This window comes from Antechinus flavipes, chromosome 4, assembly GCF_016432865.1.
Source record: "Antechinus flavipes isolate AdamAnt ecotype Samford, QLD, Australia chromosome 4, AdamAnt_v2, whole genome shotgun sequence".
Lineage (NCBI taxonomy): Eukaryota > Metazoa > Chordata > Mammalia > Dasyuromorphia > Dasyuridae > Antechinus > Antechinus flavipes.
In genome coordinates this window covers 460,419,301-460,440,719 of record NC_067401.1, presented here as the reverse complement: position 1 = coordinate 460,440,719, position 21,419 = coordinate 460,419,301, and the positions used below count along the sequence as shown (strand labels likewise).

The 21,419-nt window shown below is 45.0% G+C and overlaps 1 protein-coding gene across 5 annotated transcripts in view; it reads left to right on the top strand.

Moving 5' to 3' along the window:
* SGIP1 (SH3GL interacting endocytic adaptor 1) overlaps nt 1–21,419 on the top strand; it is a 278,616-nt gene that overhangs the window by 32,960 nt on the left and 224,237 nt on the right. For all 5 annotated transcript variants that reach the window (XM_051999484.1, XM_051999486.1, XM_051999483.1 and 2 more), the window contains exon 3: nt 17,867–17,911. In XM_051999484.1, the coding sequence (XP_051855444.1) occupies nt 17,867–17,911 (45 nt within the window). The remainder of the gene's footprint in view (nt 1–17,866; nt 17,912–21,419) is intronic.

The following is a 21,419-nucleotide window of genomic DNA, read 5'->3' as shown; positions in this document are numbered from 1 at the left end:
ACTGTACCCCGCAATTGAAGGCAATCTGTACCTCTTCAAATATACATGGAATCCACCAGTCACCCAATGCACAAGGATCCCTGCAGCATCTCCTGGGCTCGGGATCAGGGAGTGACCATCTTTGTCTCTTATTTCCTTCCTTTTGGAGTCTGACTGACTCTAGACTTCACTCCCTGCTCCATCTATATATCTATATAACTACATATATATAGCTATAGATACATGGATAGATAGATAGATCCATCCATCCATTTATCTATTTCTATCTATCCATCCACTGGATGACCAGAGCTTATGCTGCAGGGACTTAACCCTTTCTGCTCCAGAATGCTGGTTCTGAGACCCGCTGCCCTGGCCCGTGTGGCTCTGACACCCGCTGCCCTGGCCCGTGTGGCTCTGACACCCGCTGCCCCAGCCTGTGCGGCTCTGAGGCCCGCTGCCTTACATCGTGCTATTCTGAGACCCGCTGCCCCTGCCCATGCAGTTCTGAGACCCGCTGCCCCGGCCCATGCAGTTCTGAGACCCGCTGCCTTACGTTGTGTGGCTCTGACGCCCGCTGCCCCAGCCTGTGCGGCTCTGAGGCCCGCTGCCTTACATCGTGCGATTCTGAGACCCGCTGCCCCTGCCCATGCAGTTCTGAGACCCGCTGCCCCTGCCCATGCAGTTCTGAGACCCGCTGCTCCGGCCCATGCGGCTCTGACACCCACTGCCTTATATCGTGCGGTTCTGAGACCCACTGCCCCAGTTTGTGAGCACCTTCCATGATATGTTGGCAGGAGGAGCCCCGGCCAGACAACAATTTCCTGCCGTCCGGCAGTTGGCCCCACATGGACTCTCAGAGATGCCCCCCTCTTCTGCAGATTAGAAATTATAACCAAATCAATGCCCCCTTTGCTCTCCGAAAGGAGGGGCTGTCCATGGTTCTGCTGAATGTTCCCAACCGAAAGCTGGCTCCCAGGGGCCCTCTCTGCCCAGCTGGGCTGCCTCCATCTGCCAGCTGAAACCTCCCTGAGGGCAGGGGTTGTGTATATGTGTTACACGCATGTATGTGGATACACGGATACACACAAATGCCAGTGTTAGGATGTGTAGTGTATACATGCGTCTCCAGTGCTCAGCATAGTGCTTAACACACAGTAAGTGCCTAATAAATGCTTTCTTCCCTTCACACCCGTGTTCTTGTCCTGTCCATTCACAGTAGATGGAAACTTAGACTGCAGTCTCCTCAGGGGCAGAAACTAGGCCATTGTCTTATATTCCCAGGGCCAAAAGGCTGGGCATTGCCTCCCCTCGGGACCTCCTTTGTCTCTTAATCACTATAGGGAAAGACCCTTTGTAGCTCAGGGGTTAAAGGTACCTGAAAAAAGCTGTGTGATGTTGGGTCAGTCACTCAATCTCTGCCTCAGTTTCCTCAATGGTAGAATAGGGATAATAAGACCTAGAGTTATGGTGAAGACAAATATGCAACAATATTTGTCCAATACTTTGCCACTCTTAAAAGCCACTTATTGTATAAGAACGTGTACACAAGTGTATATCCAGGAATAATATCTTTTATGTATGTGTCCATATCCATAATACTTGTGTATGTCTATATATGTATATGTAAATAGGATTGCATATAAAGATAGGGGAAAGAGATACTTCTATATACTATGTATATACAAAAATAGGGGACATGCATGTGTATTTGCATATATGGGATATATATCTGCACACACTACCTCCACATAGAAAGATATACATGTGCCCATGGGTACAGCCAGGTAGCACAGGGGCTGGAGCTCCGGGCTTGCACAGCCTCAGACTCTGTGACCCTATTGCTTAAGTCACTTAATCCTGTTTGCCTCATGACCTGGAGAAGGAAATAACGAACCGCTCCAGCATATAAGGCAAGAGAAGCTCAGATGGGATCACAAAGAGCTTCGGTGACTGAACCTGACAAAGCAAAATATATGTACCTATATATGTATGTGTGCATATATGAATATCTAGATCTAGCCATCTATTCCTCCATCTATCCATCCATCCATTTATCTATTTATCTATATCTACCCACCTATATATATCTACATATATATCCATCCATCCATTTATCTGTTTATCTATATCTGTCTATCCATGTACCTACATATCTATATATCTACATATATTCATCCATCCATTTATCTATATCCATCTATCCATCCATCTATTAATCTATCTATCCATCTTTGTATCAGTATCCATCTCTCTCTGTGTGTGTCTGTCTGTCTGTCTGTCTCTCTCTCTCTCTCTCTCTCTCTCTCTCTCTCTGTCTCTGTCTCTGTCTCTGTCTCTCTCTCTTTGTCTCATCTATCTCCTCCCAACAAAGAGAAGCACAGCCTCTGGGGGGTCAGCAGGAAAACCTAGGTTCATGTCCTCCCTCAGACACCCAGCACCTCTGAAATCCAGTTGATCCCTCAGAGCCTCAAGACCGTCCCTTGGGCGCCAGGCCGCTCGTCACCTGTAGCAGACCTTTAATCTGTCGGTTCTGTTTAATTCGGTTGAGTTAGAGCCTCAGTGTGATCATGTGCCATGTGAGAGACACGCTTCCCTTTCTGCATTTTGATTTGGAAGCCATCACCAGGAAAGCCGAGCCTCAGTCAGGCTCTGATTGCAGATCGCTGCCAAATGGCACGAGGGAAAATGCAGAGAGTCCGTTGGCTGATTTTGTCATTTCCAAAAATACTCCAGGCTTTAACGCTCTGACCTGAGAGGGGGTTAGGGGAGGAAACCTGTGGATTGAGGCGGCTTTAAGCAAATCCTCCTCCTTGGGTGAGCCATAAGCTCCCGGTGCTCAGCAGCAAGTGTCCAGAAGGCACCTTGTCAACAGAACCCAGATGGGAGCTGTCCTGGGAACAGGCAGGAGTAGGAGGGGCCACCGAAGCATCCGCTCCATCACAGGCCTGTCACATGGACTGAAAGCCTGACTCAGTTGGGAACTAGAAGTAGATGATATTGTCATGACTCACTTGTCTGCCTTTTTCTCATCTGAATCTGAGGCTTGGGGGCCACAGCCATCTCCCCGCAGGCCATGGTGAGTGATCTGGGAGCATAGGGCAAGGAGGAGTGCTGGAGGGGGGACAGTCCCGAGCCCCAATCCCGGGGTGTGCCATGGGTGGGCAGGAAGCTGCCCCGGGGTGTAGCCATGGGCGGGCAGGAAGCTGAGGCTTCCCTAAGGAGAAGATGGAACTGAAGGTGGGATCCAGGCTATAACCTCCAGGATGAGCTGCCCTAGAGGTAGATCAGGGCAGGGGATGGACTCACTTGTGCTGTGTGAAGGTACAGGAGCCTGCTCCAGAATGTGCATGGTTTCTAAACTGGCTGCTCAATGGGAAGACTGAAGTTTGAGGTACAGGAACTAAAGGGAACAAATATACTAACTATAAAACCCAGGGTACTCACTCAGTGCCATTCTAGGAACCCTGAGCTCCATGAGCGCCATGAGCGCCATGAGCGCCATGCCCTAGGGGACCCATTCAGCCCAGCTGAGGGTCTCCTGGCCTTTTGCCCCAGCTGTCCTGATTGGTTTGCCCTAGGCTGGACCAGATTTCCCATCCATCCACTCATCCACCCCATTGGATAAGTATCTCCTCCCTTCCCCTCCCCCCCTCCCGTTTTCCACCTCTTCTTTGAGAACAATAATCAATTCTACTTCACCATCATTTCCCCTGAAAAGGGGACGCCCTAGGTTCCATTCACTATCAGGTGATTTCCCAGATCAAATATCCCTTTCCTAACCCCCACCTGCTATGTGTACTACCTCTCCCCTAGAATGTAACTTCCTAGAAGAGTGAAACTGTTTCAATTTTTGTACTTGTATCCCAAAACTTAGTACAGTTCTTAGTACTTAACAACTGTGTAATAAATTTGTTTCCTTCCTTCATTCATCCATCAATAAACATTTATTAAATGCCTATTGTGTACCTACTAAGTACCTACTATGTAATGAGCACTGAGAATACAAAAAGAGGCAAAAAAAAATTAGCCCCTGCCCTCAAAGAGCTTACCATCTAATCCATTTATCTCCATTTTGCAGATGGAAAAACTGAAATCTGGAATGTGACTTACCCAGGCTCCCACAGGCAGAGCTGTAATTAGAAATTCTGGTGCCCAAGGAAAGCCCCATAAAACACAGTGGGTAGAAGCAGCCTGAAAGGCATCCCTGGTGGACAACAAGAGAGAAACAGGGCATGGTCAAATGGAGGGAGGAGCGAAGTCATTGGAAAAGGAAGGGTTTCATTGGTTAGCTCTCCCCTGGAATTAGCGAGATAACATGTGGGATATCCCTGTATGAGCATAGGCAAGTCACTCAGTCTCTGTCTGCCTCAGTTTCTTCATTATTAAAAGGGAGGTATCAACATCATCTACCTAAGAGGGGTTAAAATGAGATATATAGGAAAAATTTGAATTTTTTTTGAAATTTTGAAATAATATTTTAACTTTAAAAATGTTCAAGTTCATATACATATAGTCACAGATAGACACACAGACACATAGGCAGCTAATTATTATTAGCTATTATTGTTTGGATCTTTATTCTTGCTAACTCGTTGCTATGCTCAATTATCTCTACTTTCTGGAGGAATCCAAATGTCATCGGTTCAATTCATTTCAGTAACTATTAATTGCCTACTATGTGTCCGGCCCTGTACTGAATGCTAGGCATAGAAATTAGAAAAAAAGGGGGATGGGTCTCTGCTGTCAAAGAATATATAATATCATGGAAGAAGACAACAAGCAAAAGAAAGTTGAAAAGTGTTGTGTGTGAGAGGAGGAGTATCTGGCAAGGAGCAAGGATGTCCCCTAGAGTAGAATCAAGTAAGATTTACCAGGAAATTTTTGATGTCTCTATAAAGGAAGGCTTTGGGAGGGATTTAGGGGTGTTCCCTTCAGCCCTAGTTGGAAAGTATCAAAACCAGTCAATCTATATGCTAATGAGATATCATGTGACATTAGCACCTTTTAAGTGTCAGTACCCTGAGAGAAAGCACCATTTGCTTTGCCTTAGGTATGGCTCGACATATAGATATCAAATGTCAGAGCTGTGATAGAAGTTCCCAGATTCCCAATCCAGGCTAATTCCCATTACTCTCCAGTGCCACTCAATCTAAATATGGAACTCTCTAAATCCTAACATTTTAACAGCTAAAAATAAAAGTAAATTACTACACCATAAGATGGACTAAGAGCAGCAGTCATTCTGGCTTTAGGGTTGCTAGAGAAACGTTGATAGGAACATGAATCATGTTGAGCAAAAAGCCTGACATCCCACTGAAAGGGAGATGGCAGAGTGGTGGTGGCCAGTCCTAGGAGCAAACTGAAAATCTCAAATCTTTAGAGTCTTGTCGATCTGCTGAAAATTTTGTGGCCGTATTTTATCAGTATATTTAGTTGTTTAGCTGCCTGTATTTCTCTGCACTTTAACCATGGATTTATTTTTATATTCTGTTATATAGCAAAATGACTCTTGTGCGTATGTGAGTATGACTGGAGTTCTTACATAGATGGGGTCATTGAGGGTTGCTTCCCAAGATGGAGTAGTGTGATATAATTCACATAACACTTATTAAGCACCTACTATATGCAAAACACTCTTCCAGGTTCCTGAGATGCAATGAGCAAAAAAGTATTCCATCAATGTGATTTATTATTATTATTCAATAGTTCAATGGCTTTGCTGTTGTGGATATGAGACACCGCATACAATAATCTCTAAAGAACATGGCAAGAAATCCCTGCTTCCCCGTCCTACTTACCATTTTTTTCCTTTTTCATTTCAAAACATATACATGGATAATTTTTCAACATTGACCCTCCCATAGTCTTGTGTTTCAGATGTTCCTTTCCTTCCCCCACCCCCTTCCCTAGATGGCAAGTAATCCAATATATGCTATACATGTTAAAATATATGATAAATCTAATATGTGTAAACATATTTATACATTTCTCTCATTGCATAATAAAAATCAGATCAAAAAGGAAAGAAAATAAGAAAGCAAAATACAAGCGAACCATAAAAGGAGTGAGAATGCTATGTTGTTGTCCACACTCAGTTCCCACAATCCTCTCTCTGAGTGCCGAGGGCTCTCTTCATCACAAGATCATTGGAACTGGCCTGAATCATCTCATTGTTGGAAAGAGTCACATTCTCGTGATCGTCGTATAATATTGATGTTTCCGCGGTTTACCATTTTAAACCAATGTTGTGTTTTGTATGTGGAAATTTTGGTTGCTGAAGAGACAGACTTAAGCGCACGTGACAGCAAAACCGTACAAGTCAACTTGGGAAATATCTAAGAAAAACCTCTCAGGCAAAATATTGAGGAGAGACGTGGAAGGTTCTGACAAGCAGATAGCGACTTGTCCTGAAGACTGTACCGAGAAGAGCTGTGTTGAGGAAATATAACAACTAAGGTAACAATGAGTGAAAGGCATGATTTTCCCTCAGCTTATTGCATGTGATTGTTATAACTTTTAAAAATAAATAAATAAACTGGGGACTGTGGAAATATTGTGTAAGGATGTCTGGAGAGATACCTCAAAAGAAGTGGAATCATTCCTTTTCACATCATTAGTTAGAGATGAGTCACTGCTTATGAGGAGGCAATGATTTGACTCAGAGGCTACAAACAAAAATTCATGAGAAGAGATGACCAGAAAAAGAGAGTAAACTGAGTGCAGGGAATATTTTAGGAATCTGGAAAGAGAAGACATAGAAGGAGAGGCAAGAAGCTGCTCCCAGCCATCAAGTTTACGTCTTGACTTGCACACGAATTAGACATAAGTTGAGAAAGAGCTGCCCAAAGCCATCAGCCTTCTTCTCATCTTCCAAGGTCATTGAAGTCCACTAGAGGACAAAAGTCAAAATAACTGGTGATGAAGGCCTGGGTATCTTAAGACTCACCCCACAGCACCTGCTTTATTCACCTTTCTGGCCATTGGAACAATGTGTTTCCATGACTCCATTCCACCAGGGAAAGTCTTTATATACTTGGAATAGACCTACCCATAATTCACTTATGAGGTCATTCATCCCTCATGCTGATTAGCCCATCTTGGAGACAGTTTTATCAGGGGTGGCCACCAATTCTTGCTACACCTTCTTGGAGCCCCAGATGAGTGCTGGGTGACAGGTAGACACCTAAAGTGGATGAGCAGTCCTGAAAGGACCAAGCAAGCTCTCACTCCAAAGGTGCTAGTTCTCCATGAGCACCCCACATACACACACACCCCCTACTCCCCCCACTGAAATGGGTGACTGAAGAGCCTGACTTTCAGTAATTCAGTCATCAAAAAATCAAGCTGAAATAGGTGAATATTGAAAATCAGGCTTCTCAGATGTTTTGCTGAGAAACCTATCGGGGGAAACAAAGCACTGTTTGATTAGTTGGTCAGAAAAAGAAACTCTTTTCAGCTGCTGTGCTAATTGGAAGAGAAATGATTCCTCATCTCTTGCAGTTTATAGAGTTATCTGAGCATATTTCTCTCTAGAACTATCTGCAAATTGCTAGTGGAAACCTTTGAGGAGTGTACTTTTTCCTTAAAGGGTCTGAGAGTTAAAAGCTGGGTTAGAAAGATAGGCTTTGCATCTGTTTTGCTACAAGCTGTGCTTTTTAGAAAAGAGCCGTGGTTTGATAAAAGCTGATTGGAAAAAGCAGAATCCTACTGAGTGAGGATCTGCCTGGGCTTATCTGCATTGCCCAGAGAGCTGACCTGAGGAGGAGCTTTGTAATTCTCTGATTTAAGGGATCTGCAAGTCACTGAGCAAGTACAATGGACTGTATAAAAGCATCATGCTCTTTCAGCAGACTCTTAAGGGTGTCTGTGAGCTAAAAGTGCTTGTCACTGTTTCATCAGCTAGAGATAGAAGAAAGCTTTGTCCGCCAGAAGAGATGACTGGAAGGGGGGTACCTAGTGGAGGGGCAGCTTGGTGTGGTATACTCCTGCGCCTCTCTAAACAGTGTGACCAAAGTTGATGGTGGGACTACAGCGTTTGAATTGTCCTTGCTTTTGCCTCTGTTGAACTGAAGAATTACTCCTGCCTTTGCCTTTTGCTGATTAACACTGTGATCATTATCACTTTTGCGCCTTATCTTTTCTGTTTTATATCTCGAGTCAATAGAGTTACTGTTGCTGATTGCTTTTGGTGTAAATGAGAAACATGTCCATACAGTTCAGTGGCTTGTTAGGGATACACCATCCTTTTATCACCGGTGTCCTTAGGATCCCGAGAGAGGCTTTGAGGAGGTGTAGACCCCTCTGGGTCTCTGCTTGCCAAAGATGGGTGCCGATTGGGGATGAACAGGCCAGTCCCAGCTGGGAGAGAGGGAGCCTGGGGAAAGGTGGGGCTCGGTGAGGCACCCAGGCTATACTTGCATAAAACACAGATGGCACGCCCATCCGATTTGCAGATTACAGCAAGCTGGGAGGGATAGCTAACCCACCAGATGAGAGTCAGGATCCAAAAAGATTTTGACAGGTTAGCGTAAGGGGCTGAATCTAACAATATGAAATTGAAGAACAAATATAAAATCTCATACTCATATACAAAAATCAACTTCACAAGTAGAAGTTTTAGTCATGGCGAGACAGCAGTTACTCTGAAAGATCTCTTGGGTATCTGAGTGGATCTTAAGCAACTTGTGGATTGATAGTGTATATACTATAGCAACCAAAGAAAGCTAATATCATCTTGGGCTAAAGTAGGTGGGGTATCATTTTTGGGAATAGGGAGGTGACTGTTTCTCTGCATCCTGCCCTGGCCAGACCGCCTATGTTATATTGTGTTTAGTTCTGGACACCACAAGTTCTGAAGGATATATGAGCTGAAGAGAATTCAAAGGAGATAACAAGGATGAAGAAGGGCTTTGTGTCCACTCTGAGAATGAGCTAAAGGAACTTTGGATTTTTTGCCTGGAGAAGACTCAGAAGGGACATGGTAGTTCTTTTCTAATACTGATGTGGAAGAAGATTTAGACGTGTCCCATTTGGCCCCTGGATACAGAACTAACAATAGCTAAAAGTCACAAAGGGAGCTGTTTAATTCTGTGATTCTGGGAAGGTCAACTAAAATGAAATCATTATTGTTGTTGCAATTATTGTTCTTATTTTTATTTTTCAAACGATTGAATGGGCGACCTGCTGCAGATGGTATCATAGCTGCCCTGGGTAGTGACCTAGGAGGGAGAAGGAAAGGACTAGTTTAATTCTAAATACCCCAATCCTGCCTGGGCTTTTAAACAATCTCCCCAAGACCAGAGGGTGAGAAAAACAAGGACCCTGAGCTACATATATGGAGAAGAGCAGTGGAGATTTTACAGAGCTAAGTCTTTATAAATGGCTTAGTGAAACTTGCAGCACTGAGTTTTTCCATATGTTTCCTTCCAAGGTACATCGCATTTAGCTGGAAAGTATGGTGAATTTGAAGCACGGCTATTCAAGTGAGATAATAATTGTAAATCATTTAGCACAGTGCCTGAGCAGACTCATCCTCATCATCACTCTTCAGAGCTTGGGACATTCTAATTCCCTCCCATCGGAAGGTTCCATGAAAAGGGGTCCTTGCCCCACCTATCTCAGTGTTGATATTTTGGAGACATCCAATGGGGTTTTGTATGCTTTGCAAAAGGGGGAGGTAGCTCTTCCATTGGCTAGGACTCCTTAACAGTGAAAAGTCCCCCACATTTGAATTCAGTGGTCTAGAGGAAAACACCTTATACTCAGAGTATGAAGATCCTGGGCCTCACTCCCAGGAAAATATCCCATTGCTTGCTGATTTGTTCATAAAATCTAACTGGCGATGTTAGAAATAATCTAATCTCACAGCTTCATTTTATAAATGAAAAAACTGAGTCACACAAGTTATACAATCTAAACCTGGAAAAAACCCTCCCCCCTTCATTTCTCAGATAAAGAAACTGAGGCTGGGGGTGAAAAAGACCAAGATCACACAAATATAGCATTAGCTGAGTGACTAGAAGAAAAGTTGTTAACCTTTCTTAGCCTCCATTTTTTCATCTATAAAATAGAGATTATAATACTTGTACTAGCCATATGCAAGGAAGGGGTGGACAAGTGGGAGTGCTTTAACATTTGACTTCAGCCTCAGTTTGCTCATCTATTAAATGGCTTAATAATAGCATTAACCTCACAGGGGTTGTTGATGCTTATATATAAGACATCACCTGGCATATGCATACATGTATATATGTGTGTGTGTGTCTATACAAGTGTATAAATATGTATCTTCATATACACAAAATACTTCATCTACATCCCTATATATACATATATGTGTGTTGTATATACACATATACATAGACCTTTATACACATATACTTAAACAGATATATGGATATGGCTCTAGATGAAGTACTTTGTAAACTTGAAATGCTATATAAATGTTAGCTATTATTATTATCATTCAAACTCTTCCCTGCCTCTCTTTGTGAGCTATTCATTAATAAGGTAGGAGGTCTAGATAAACAAAGTTTGCTAAGAATAGCTGGTTTCTATGACTCACAACATAGGTGTCATGTGGCTTTCTTTAAGTCTCGCTTCCTCCCCCAGCCACGGAGCAGATTCCTTCCATGACCTTTTTTGCCATCAGTTAATTTCTCTCCCTCCCTACCTAACGTTTCATTTAGTTCTCATTCCGCTCTACACCTGTTCTCCAAACCAAGCAGATGGTTTTCTTTGGGATGTCATTGGAAGAAGTGACTTTAATCTCTGAATGTTTATGTTTGGGGGAGGAAGAGGGAGAGGGAGGAAGGGTGGGTCACCATAGATGCTGTCAGTGCTTCCTCCCCCCTGTGCATGGTGGGGAGGATGGGCAGGAATCAGTGTTTATCTAGTGCCTACTATGGACTGTGCTAAGTCCTTCACAATTAGGCTTTCATTTGATTCCCACAGAAACCCTAAGAGGTAGGTACTATTAGTATTCCAGTTTTCTAGTTGAGGAAACTGAGTCACACAGGTGAAGTTACTTGCCCCAGAGTCTAGTGTTGGCATCTGGATCTGAACTCAGGACTTGATTCCAGGCTCAGTCCTCATGGGAAGGACTCCTGTTCATAGAATCTGTGCCAATCTTGTAAACAACCCCCTTGGAGAAATTATACTTCCACACCTTTCTTTTTAAAAAAAAAATAGATTAAATTTATTTATTGTTACATTTTAAGTTCTGAACTGTCTCCCTTCTTCCCTCCCTCCCTTGCCAGCCCACACTGGAGGTGTCCACCCTTTGACACATTAATAAATATATCTGAAAACATAGCATACATAATTCAATTTATCAGCCCCTTTCTTCCTGAGTCTTGTTTCCCTCTGTCGATTACCCTCAGTTTATGCTGTCTCTGTTTTATTTGTCTATCGTTGTTTCCCAGTTGTCTTCCCTATTCGATTGTGAGATCTTTGAAGGGAGGAGCTGTCTTTGTCTTTGTCTTTCTTTGTATCCCTAGCACTTAGTACAGCTCCTGGCATATAGTAGGTGCTTCATAAATGCTTGTTGACCTAATTAGACCTTAGAATGCTACAAAAATAGGAGCCGCTAATATGGTTTCATTCTTTCCTTCTCTCCAGCCAGTCTGCCAATTTGGTCTAAAGTGACCAGAAGCCTCTTTGGTTAAGCAGCAGATTGGTGGAAGGAGGGAGAGAGTGAATGAGTGAAGGAGGAAGCATTTATGGAGCATTTATTCAGTACTCAGCTCTGGAAAAGAAGATACATAGAGCAATCTTTCCCTCAAAGAATATATATTCTAAAAGATGAGGGCAGCAACATATATGGGATTAGGGACCCAGAGGAGGATTGGGATCTGAGGTATAAAAAGGAGGCTGAGTCAATGTATTAAACAGCCAGTTGATGTGGGATTTCCAAAACCAATGATTCTTTGGCTTTGATCACTGCAGCCAGAGAAAGAGGAAAGTGGACAGGTGGAGGGTGAGGAGGGTCCATTGGAACAGGTGGATCACTGGGATGTTCCAAGTGGATGCTCTGATGGGGATTGAAGCAGGTTGGTATCTTGTGATGTCGGGAGCCAGAGCGCTAACCATTTGGATGGTGTCAGGGGAAAAAGCTTGAAAAAGCCAGAGATTAAGGGAGGAAGGTGCCCTCCCAGCAGGGAGCCTCAGAGACCAGACATAACCTCAGATTTGGGGACCCTTTGGAGTCATAATATAGACATGCAAGGGAATAATAAGAAATGGCTAGAAAAGAAATTATCAGTTCCGAGAGGGCAGATACGCTCTCTTATTTCTCCTATTCTCCCCTCTCTCCCTCTTCCGCTAGCCCATGATAGCTTAGTCTGTGCTCAGGAAAAAAAAAAATCTTTGTGGAATTGCAGGTGAAAATGGCGTTTGCTCTGGAATTCCCAGCCCCTTTAAAATAAGATCATTGTGAGGGGTTTTAGGGAAGATAGTTCAATGGCTTTCTTCTAAGTATCTGGGAAACTTGCCTTCTGAAAAGCAGAAGACATTGGATCTATGTACTCCCAGGGGGGAAAAGTAGTTTTCCTGTCAGTTTTCATCATCTGTTCAGTCCAATGGGTGACTGTGGCTACACCAGTTTATTTTGTTAAAGACAATCTTTTTCATTATCTTCCCTTTTAGCTCTATCTCCTTTTAGTAATCCTCAGCTTTTTTCAGTGAGAACAAATGTCAGTTACGAAAGATGAAAGGGAGCTCTCCATTATCAGCACTAAATAAATATCAGTCCTAATGGGAAAAAGAACAAGTGATGGGCAAAGTACGTGTTTCAAAAAAAATGCCTTAGACTGTGCCAGGCAGGGAGGGAGGAAGGGAAGACAAAAGCCAATTCGGATTCCTGTCCTTGAGGGGCTTCTAGTCTATGAGATGAGATGGCCACAAAAAGAACCCACCGCACAGCAGATCTCTGACTAGGATGGCTGTGTTAGTGCTTTGTCACAGGATGCAGAAATTCAGAGGATGCAGAGATTTAAAATAGTGATGTGGGGGCAGCTAGGTGGCGTGGTGGATAGAACACCAGCCCTGAAGTCAGGAAGACCTCAGTTCAAATCTGGCCTTAGACACAATACTTCCTAGTTGTGAAGTCACTTAACCCCAATTGCCTCAGCAAAAAAGGAAATAAATAAATAAAATAAAATAAAATAGTGATGTGGAGGCAGCGGTGGCGCGGTGGATAGAGCACCAGCCCTGAAGTCAGGAGGACCCCAGTTCAAATTTGACCTCCAGACAGGGCAAGTCACTTAACTCCAATTGCCTCAGAAAAAAAAAGGAAATAAAATCAAATAATAAAATAAAAGAGCGTTTGAAAAGACTGCACAGTTTTTGAATGTTACGTTTACCTTTTGACACATCTTGGGTATGTTTCTTACCTGGGTACCCTTCTATCCTAGGCTTTATTTCAGTAGGGTAGAAACCACTCCATTTAGCACTGAGATTGCAAGAATAACCAATGAACACAAACAGCTTCCAGGTAGTCAGCCGTCTCCCCAGAACCTGGTCCAGGTCAGTTCCTCCCCAGCCCCACCTCATCCACACCTCCTGGGTGATACCTTCTCTTGCATCATCCCAGGATCTCTATTTCCCCTCCCCCATTGACAGGGGGATGAGAAGAGGCAGACTCACTCACCTGAATGCATCTTAATTGTTCAGATACTAGAGTGGTTTGCCATTTACTTTTCCAACTCATTTTAAAGATGAGGAAACTTAAGGCAAACAGGATGCTCAAAGTCACACAACTAGAGGAAGGTAAGTTTTCCTGACTCCAGACTGATTCCTCTATCCACTGTACCACCTATGTCTTAATTACTCCCTTTACTATTTTACATCATTTCACACAATTCATTGAGGAGTGCATTTTGTAGTAGTTCCTCAAATCAAGTCCTGATAAACCGGATTGGAGAAGTACAGCAGACCATAGAATTTATTTATTTTTTTTAATGAAATAGACCTTTCTGTCTCAGAGGCAGCAGCATGAGAAAAGACCAGGGTTACAGACTTAACTTTCGTCTGGGGGATGATTCGAACGCAGGTGTCTTTGCTGTGTCCAACACACTTTGTGATGCTGCCTCTTTTTTTTCCTTCTCTCTGAGCCTGACAACAACACAGTGAGATGGGTAGGACTCTTTCTAGCAACAGATTTGACGTAAGCATGGCTGTGTGTCTGCCTTTAGTGCCAGAGGATTCTGAAAAGGTTCTTTTTCCCCCTCTCTTCCCTGTTTCCCTTCAGAGTGCCATCAAGCCCTCGGCTTATACCCATTTTATATGTACTTCTATGATGTTGTATGGCAATCTAAAGGGACCCGAGGGACCAAGAAGTCTAATTGCCTCCTTTACAGTGGATGAAGGAGTCATTGACTGATGGTTATTGGACCCAGATCCTTAACTCCAGAGCCATAATTCTTCCAGTTCTTTTGCACTGGACATGACATCCTCGAGATCAGAGGTGGATTCCTTCTTCCTTCCCTCAAATCGTGCCTGACACATAGAAGGAACTTAATAGATGCTTGCTGATTGATTGTTTGAGGCCAGGAAAGCCTGCCTTCAAAGTATCCTTCTGACATTTCCTAGCTGTGCGGTCTTGTCACAAACCTCATGCTGCTCACATTCCCATTCTGTAAATAGGGAGTATAATGCACACAGGAGCCTGAGTGCTTCGCACTTTTGATTTAAAAAGCCAGTTGGGAATCTTGTTTTGTATATTTAATTATAATTATATACGTGTATTATAATTATATATCACATATAATAATGACATAATATTGTTAATACGCACACACACACTGTATATATATTAAAATGCCTCTTTCCATGACCTGCCTACTACAGTTGGTTTCAAAGGCCCTAAGAAATAGGATCATCTGGCTAGCATTTCTCTTTCCTTCCTGATAATCTCTAAAGAGATCATGAAGGGAAATACGGTTCACAAACACTAACGTTCTTTACAAAGGTCATCAACCTATATGAATTCCTCTCAAATTGTGGCTAATGAGGAAAGGGGAGTCACATTTCTAAAGCACTTTACAATCCACAAAGCACTTCTCACACAATTCACAAAGCACTTCTCACAACTGTCTTATTAGCTCAAGTGGACAGAGAACTGGAACCAGAGATTTAAATCCTGTCTCACATATCAACCCTTACTCTAGCGCAAATTACATTCTACTACCCAGCCTCAGTTTCCTCATCTGTAAAATGCCTATCCCATAGAGCTGTTAGGAGGATTAAATGAGTTTAATATAGGCAAGCCTCTTCTGATATATGAAGCTCAGTTTTAAGTATTTTCCCCTTTCCCTCCCCCAAAAAATCACCTCTCTAGACCAATGGAGATACTTGCTGTCTCTCCACAGAATGTAAACTACTCTGTGGGTGGGAACTTTTCAGTCCTGTCTCTGTATCTCTTGTACCTCAGACACAGTGAGATGTTAAATAAAAGGTTTGTCCACTGAGGCTACATAATGTGAGCTATCGGGCCAGTTGGGTTCGGTTGGGTTTTTGGGTGTAAAAATGGAGCCTCCTTCTGGCCCAGCTGATCAGCACTTGCTCTGCCTCTTTAAAACTTTGGTGAGATGTCTGGGGCATGAAAAGATGGCAGTGACTCAGGGTCACATAGCCAACAAATATTAGAAGCTCCATCCAAACCCAGCTCCTTCTTCACTCTACCTTCTAAATTAAAGGTGTCAGAGCTATGCTCTAGGTAAAGCACCTGGGGTGTGGCCTGGACCTGATTAAACTAGAACAGGGCAATGTTTCACAAAATAAATAACAATACAATATAACACAGATAATGTTCATTTGTGGTTTTCTGTGCCAGTATGTGGCTGGCAGGAAGTCTATTCTCTGAACCAAGCTGGCTCAAAAATAACATTATGATACAAATATTAATTCATCCCAAATTACAGATGAGATAATTAAGGGTCAAAGAAGCAAAGTGACTTGCCCAGAGTCACACAGTCAGGCTATGTCAGAGCTTGAACTCAGGACTTTGACTCGAGCCAAGCTGTTTCTCCAAGGAGAAGGAGAGCACCAGCCTTGGAGTTTCACAGGAATCTTAGTTTCGGGCTATCTAGTCTAACTTTCCTCATTTTACAGATGAGGCAGCTGAGTCCCAAGCAGGATTTGAACTTGGATGATCTTAATGACACCCCCATCCTCCCATTTTCCCATCTCTATAAGCAGCCATAATTACAGGTGGACAAAGTCTCTCACTGCAGAGCTGGAAGCCGGCTAGTACCTGTTCAAGCAGAAAGGCTCCTACAGCCCCTTTGAGACACTATGACTCTCTGCTGAACTCTGGGAGGGCAGAGCGAGATACAACTGCAGGAGAGAAAGAAGGAATCACCTGCCAGGAAGGCAGCCTCCACCTGGGTCTGCAGCAGCCCTGCACCCACAAAAATCCTCCCCAGTTTCACCTCCTTTAAAAAAATTCATTTAATTTTTAAATTAATAAGCACTTTTATTCTCCAGCTTTCTTTCTTTTTCTTCCTTCTTTTCTTCCTTACTCCCTCCTTCCCTCCCTCTCTCCCCTCCCTTCCCTCTGCCTCCCTTCCTTCCTTCCTTCCTTCCTTCCTTCCTTCCTTTCTTCTTTCCTTCCTTCCTCCCTTCCTTCCTCTCTTTCTTCTTCTTCCTCTCTCTCTGTCTCTGTCTCTGTCTCCCTTTCCCCCTTTCACAACTTGTCACCTATCTCTTCTCAGATGGCACCTAACAGTCCCCACGCTGGACCTGACGTGGGCAGCTTTCCCAGAGGAACCAGTGCCCATCTTCCCCAAAGAAGGGCAGAGAGTCCCACGGGAGGGGGGGCGAAAGGAGGGGGGGCGCCACAGCCGCTGCTGCACAGACCTCCGTACAGGGCAGCACTGACCCCCTCCCCACTGTGGGCTGCCGGGCGCCTCCACTCGGGCTCCCTCTCTGTGCCTTTGCCCTGCCCCCTCCCATATGACCTCCAGCCGGGCCAGGCCGGTCCCCGCGGGGTCTTCCTTTTGTTTCTTTGTGTCCGGGACGATCCCCTGGCCCTGGACTCGGGGGCTGGGCCCTCTCGGTCCCAGGCGGCTGGGGGGGATTTCTTCCGCATCGCCCCTTTCGGGTGCCTGGGGTGGGGAGAGTGTTTGTTGACGAAGTGACGTCAGCCGGGCTGATTCTGTCTCGAATCGCCGGGGAGCGGCTGAAGCTGCCCGGGCCGGCCAGGTCGCCCAGGTCGCCCTCCCCCTCCCCTCTCGGAGCTGTGTGTGGGGGCTGGGGGCGCCCCAGCCGCTGAAGCCTCCTTGCCTGGAGCCGCAGGGCCGGAGCCGCGGCTCGGGGCTCCCGGCCGTCCCGGGCGCCGCTCGCGCCGGTCCCTAGCTGCCCTTTGCAGGAATGGTCCCTCCCAGCTGCCCCGCGCCCCCACCCCTGCATCTGACAGGGCCCGGGAATTAATCCCCTTCCCTGCGCTCCGCCGCTGCAATAGGATTAGAGGCAGCCGGGGCAGCGAGGGAAGTGCGTCACAGGTAGGAGCAGGGTTGTATGTTTGGGGAGGCTGGGGGGAGGGCGGGGGGGCACGGAGGATGGGGATGAGAAATAGGTTCTTGTGTGCTCTCCAGGGGTATTGTGTCAGGAGATGCGAGCTGGCTACCATGTGACAAGGTACAGGCAGGAAGGGATTGGCTGAGCTCCTGGCAGGCGTGTGAGCTCAGCGAGCTGTCCCTTTCTCTCCAGCATCTTCCTGCCATCCTGAGGTGGTCCAGGGCAGCCGCATCCACGGCCTGCCGCTCGCTTTGAGCAAGCTCCCGTCCGCTCGGGGTCCGGCTCCCGTCTGGCGGAGGCGGGGGGGTTAGCTGGGGGGAGGGGGACTCCACCGTAACCAGGATCCTATTTTCCCGTGTTTTTCCAGGCTCCTTGGAAATTGAGGAATGCGATTCTGCCACCATGATGGAAGGTAGGTGCTCCCCCTGCCCCGTTCCCTGGGATGGCTCCTCAGGCCCGGGGTCGCCCGGGATGTCTGGGACCCATGGTCCTCCCTGAAATCGGGGTGCGAATGGGGCTCCTGCCCAGGACCTGTTTGCAGCCTCTTGCCAGGCTCCAAGGCTGCATGTCCACTTGCAGCAGACTGGAGGCAGATTCAGGAATCAGATCCCAGGGCTTCTCCTTAGCTGGGAGCACACAGATTTCTCCCCTTTCGTTTTTTGGACCAGAGAGAGAAAGAGAGAGAGAGAAGAGAGAGAGAGGAGAGAGAGAGCGAGACCCCTGAAGTCTCCTCCCAGGGAAAAGCTTGCAAATAAGTTAGGAGAGAGAAGGTGGCTTTTTTTCTGGGCTGGGCTCCTTGGGCTATCTTGATTAATCATTTACAATGGAAACTCATTTTCTGAATTCAGCATTACCCAAGAGAGGTCACTGACAAAGTTACCCACATGAGGACCTGTCTTTTTTTAGGTGATTTTTTTTTAAACAACCACAACAACTCAGAATCAGACTGGGTTATTTTTTCCTCCCTCTGCATCTGAGTTGTTTTTTCAAGAGTAAAGCTATGTTTCAGTTGACTGATTCTGGACCCAAGTAGCCCACTACGACTGGGATATGGTTGGCTGTCTCTCCCTTTGGCAACATTTGAGCCAAAAATCTCCGGCTTTAAATATGAAACCGTACCGAAAGGCCGCTGGGCTCTGTGAGATCTGACAGTATTCTGAAGCTTCCCATCCTCACCAGCTCCAAGCCCCATTTTGCTGCACCAAGGCTTATTAACCCTGTGCAATCGGCCCTCTGTCAGTCATGAAAGGACAACTCCCCGCTGGTGTTGACAAGCTGGATATTTAGTGGAAAGAGGAACTTTTTCCTGTGTGGATGCATTATGAACTATATTATGCTGAATTTAATTGCCTTTTCATCCCTGAGAGAGTAACAGCCTGAGGACACCTTTAAAACACACACAGCCATTAAACTGATGGGGAAATAAACAGACTGACTAGAGCTGGCTTTGATTTTTTTTTTTGTCCCCTTCTCTCTCCATTTTCCCACAAGGGAATGAGGCAAAACTGTTGGCCTTCTTTAAGATGACAGGCAGAATTTATGTTCCCAGCCTAGATTTTACCAGTGCGGAAGATCATGCATTATCTCCATGTTATCCAGGATTTGTGCTGGGGGGACCATTTCTTTCTCTACTCTGATGGAGGAGTGGGTTAAAAGAAACTCCCCCATATGTAAATTAAGGGGTTAATAGGGACATGTTTAACTCAGTGTAGCCATTTATGTGGCCAGAATTTAATTTCTTTGGATTTAGCGGGGATATTGTAACATTTGTGTTTATTTGTGTATTGCTACTGTTCCTTAGAGGAAAGAAGAATCATTGAGTCATGATATTTCAAATTTGGGGGTGGGGGTGGGAATCTATTTAAAAGCCTGATTCTGTGTGATTTTATGTTGGAGCCTTGGTTTCAAAGGCAAAGACCTCGGAAGCCAGAGGTCCTTTCGACAGAGATGTAATAAATCAGATTTGCTGAGATGTGGGATTGAATCAGCTTCATGAACTCAGAATGGAGCTAAGCTTTTGCTGGCAGGGCACGGGCTCCTTTTTCCCCTCTCCAGTTCAAGGCCCCTTGAATCTCAGTGTCTCCCGTGAAATCCTTCCTTCGCCCCCTCGGAGAAACATGCCGGCCGTGCTCTTTCTGGTTTGCTTCGAGTGTCGCTCTGTGAAGTTACCGTGTACCCTTTGACTAGTAGTTTTAGCAAACTGGATAATTAGAGTGTGGGACTTGAGCTAGCGACGCTGCTCGGTACCATTGCTGAGCCCTGTGTGATGGAGTCCATTGTACCGACTCGGAGTGTCAGCCCGATAGGGTGAGATTCTCGTCCAAGGGCTCCCCCAAACTGAGATGGGAACTGAAGCAGGCTCATGATGGCATTCGGTGTGCGCGATTGCTGGCCTCGTTGCCAATTCTGGTGCAGGATGGAAGCTCAGAATAGACATGAATTAGAAGGATGCTGTTGAGGTGCTTGCCTTTGGTTGAATGCTTAGAGTCTAGAGTCCTTCAAATTAGACTCATATTAAACATATATATATATATACACATATATATATTATATATATTTAAACTATAAAATGCATATTTATAAGTCCTTCTAATGTTTGCTATTTAGGGCCATGTCTAGTCTTTCTGTAAAATGTTTTCAGTTTTTGATCATCATAATGTCTCAATGTGGTTAGAAAAAGAGCTAAGGAACAAGCCTGAAGATTGGGGAAGGGGGAATGAAGAGCTTGGTTACAAGGATTGAAATAACACTCCTTGCCCTGGATGGAGGGGCCTCTGCCTTTTTCTCAGGTCATTCTTGGCCTTGTTCCTTAATTTTCAGGGTTTGACCCACATAAGTTGGTGATTCTTTAATACCAGATCCCCAAATTTCAGCACTGGTCCAGTGCTGTGTATAACAGCTGTGGTTAACCCAGCTTGATCCATCCAAAGTAATAGGGACAGATAGTCTCAGATAATCTTTGAAAGCCCAAGTCTTGAAAAGAGGCTTTTAACATGGCAGCTGCCCGGGGGGGGTGGGGCACCCTTACGAAATGTCACCTGTGGGGGGGGGAAGGGAAGAGTACCATAGAATGTCTGGATTAAAGAAATCAGTGGACCTACTTTGGAAGGAGAGGGAACTCCCAGGTGAGGAAACTCTCCCTAGCAATGCAGGTCAGCTCCTTCTCTGCAGGAGCAGCTAGATGGCGTGATGGATGGGGCGCTCTACTGAAAACGACTGAACACATGCCTTCTCTGCAACATATAGTGTAAAGGAGTTGACTAGTGTCCTGAGCTATTAAAGGGATTTGCCTAGATTTCCCCAGAAATTATGGGTCAGAGACAGCATTTAAACCCAGGTCTTCCCAGCTTCGAGATGAGTTCTGTATCCTCAACGCCCCACTGTTTCCCATGCTCTAGAAAACTAACCACATATGTTAGTATTATAATTAATTACGTGCCCAGATGCCCACCGCTCTCCTTGCTTCCCCTTCTCCTTCCCACATACAAATACACGCACAAATTAGGGTCTTAACCTCCTTTGTTTCACGAACACCTTTGGGAGTCTACAGATTCCAAGACATCCAATTTGTGCTTTTCCAATGCATCAAGGGAGATGGTTAGCAAAATACATTTTTTTAAAGTTCATTGGCTACAGATCACTAAATTCTGCACTAGACTAGAAATTTGAGGAGGGCAGAGAATTAGTCTTATCCAAAAAACATCTGTCTTCCAGCACCTAATACAGAGTTCTGTCCACATCAGGGCCTTCATAAATGTGGGTTAGATTGTTGCTCCTGAAATATACTCTAGCACGGGCCACAGAAAAGTTTGGTTTTATGTTTTCGTAGAATAATGCAAGATTTTTCAACTCCCATCGCTTGTTGGAACAACCAAAAGGGACAAGAACTTCACAACATGTTCTAGGATAAGACTCCAGTT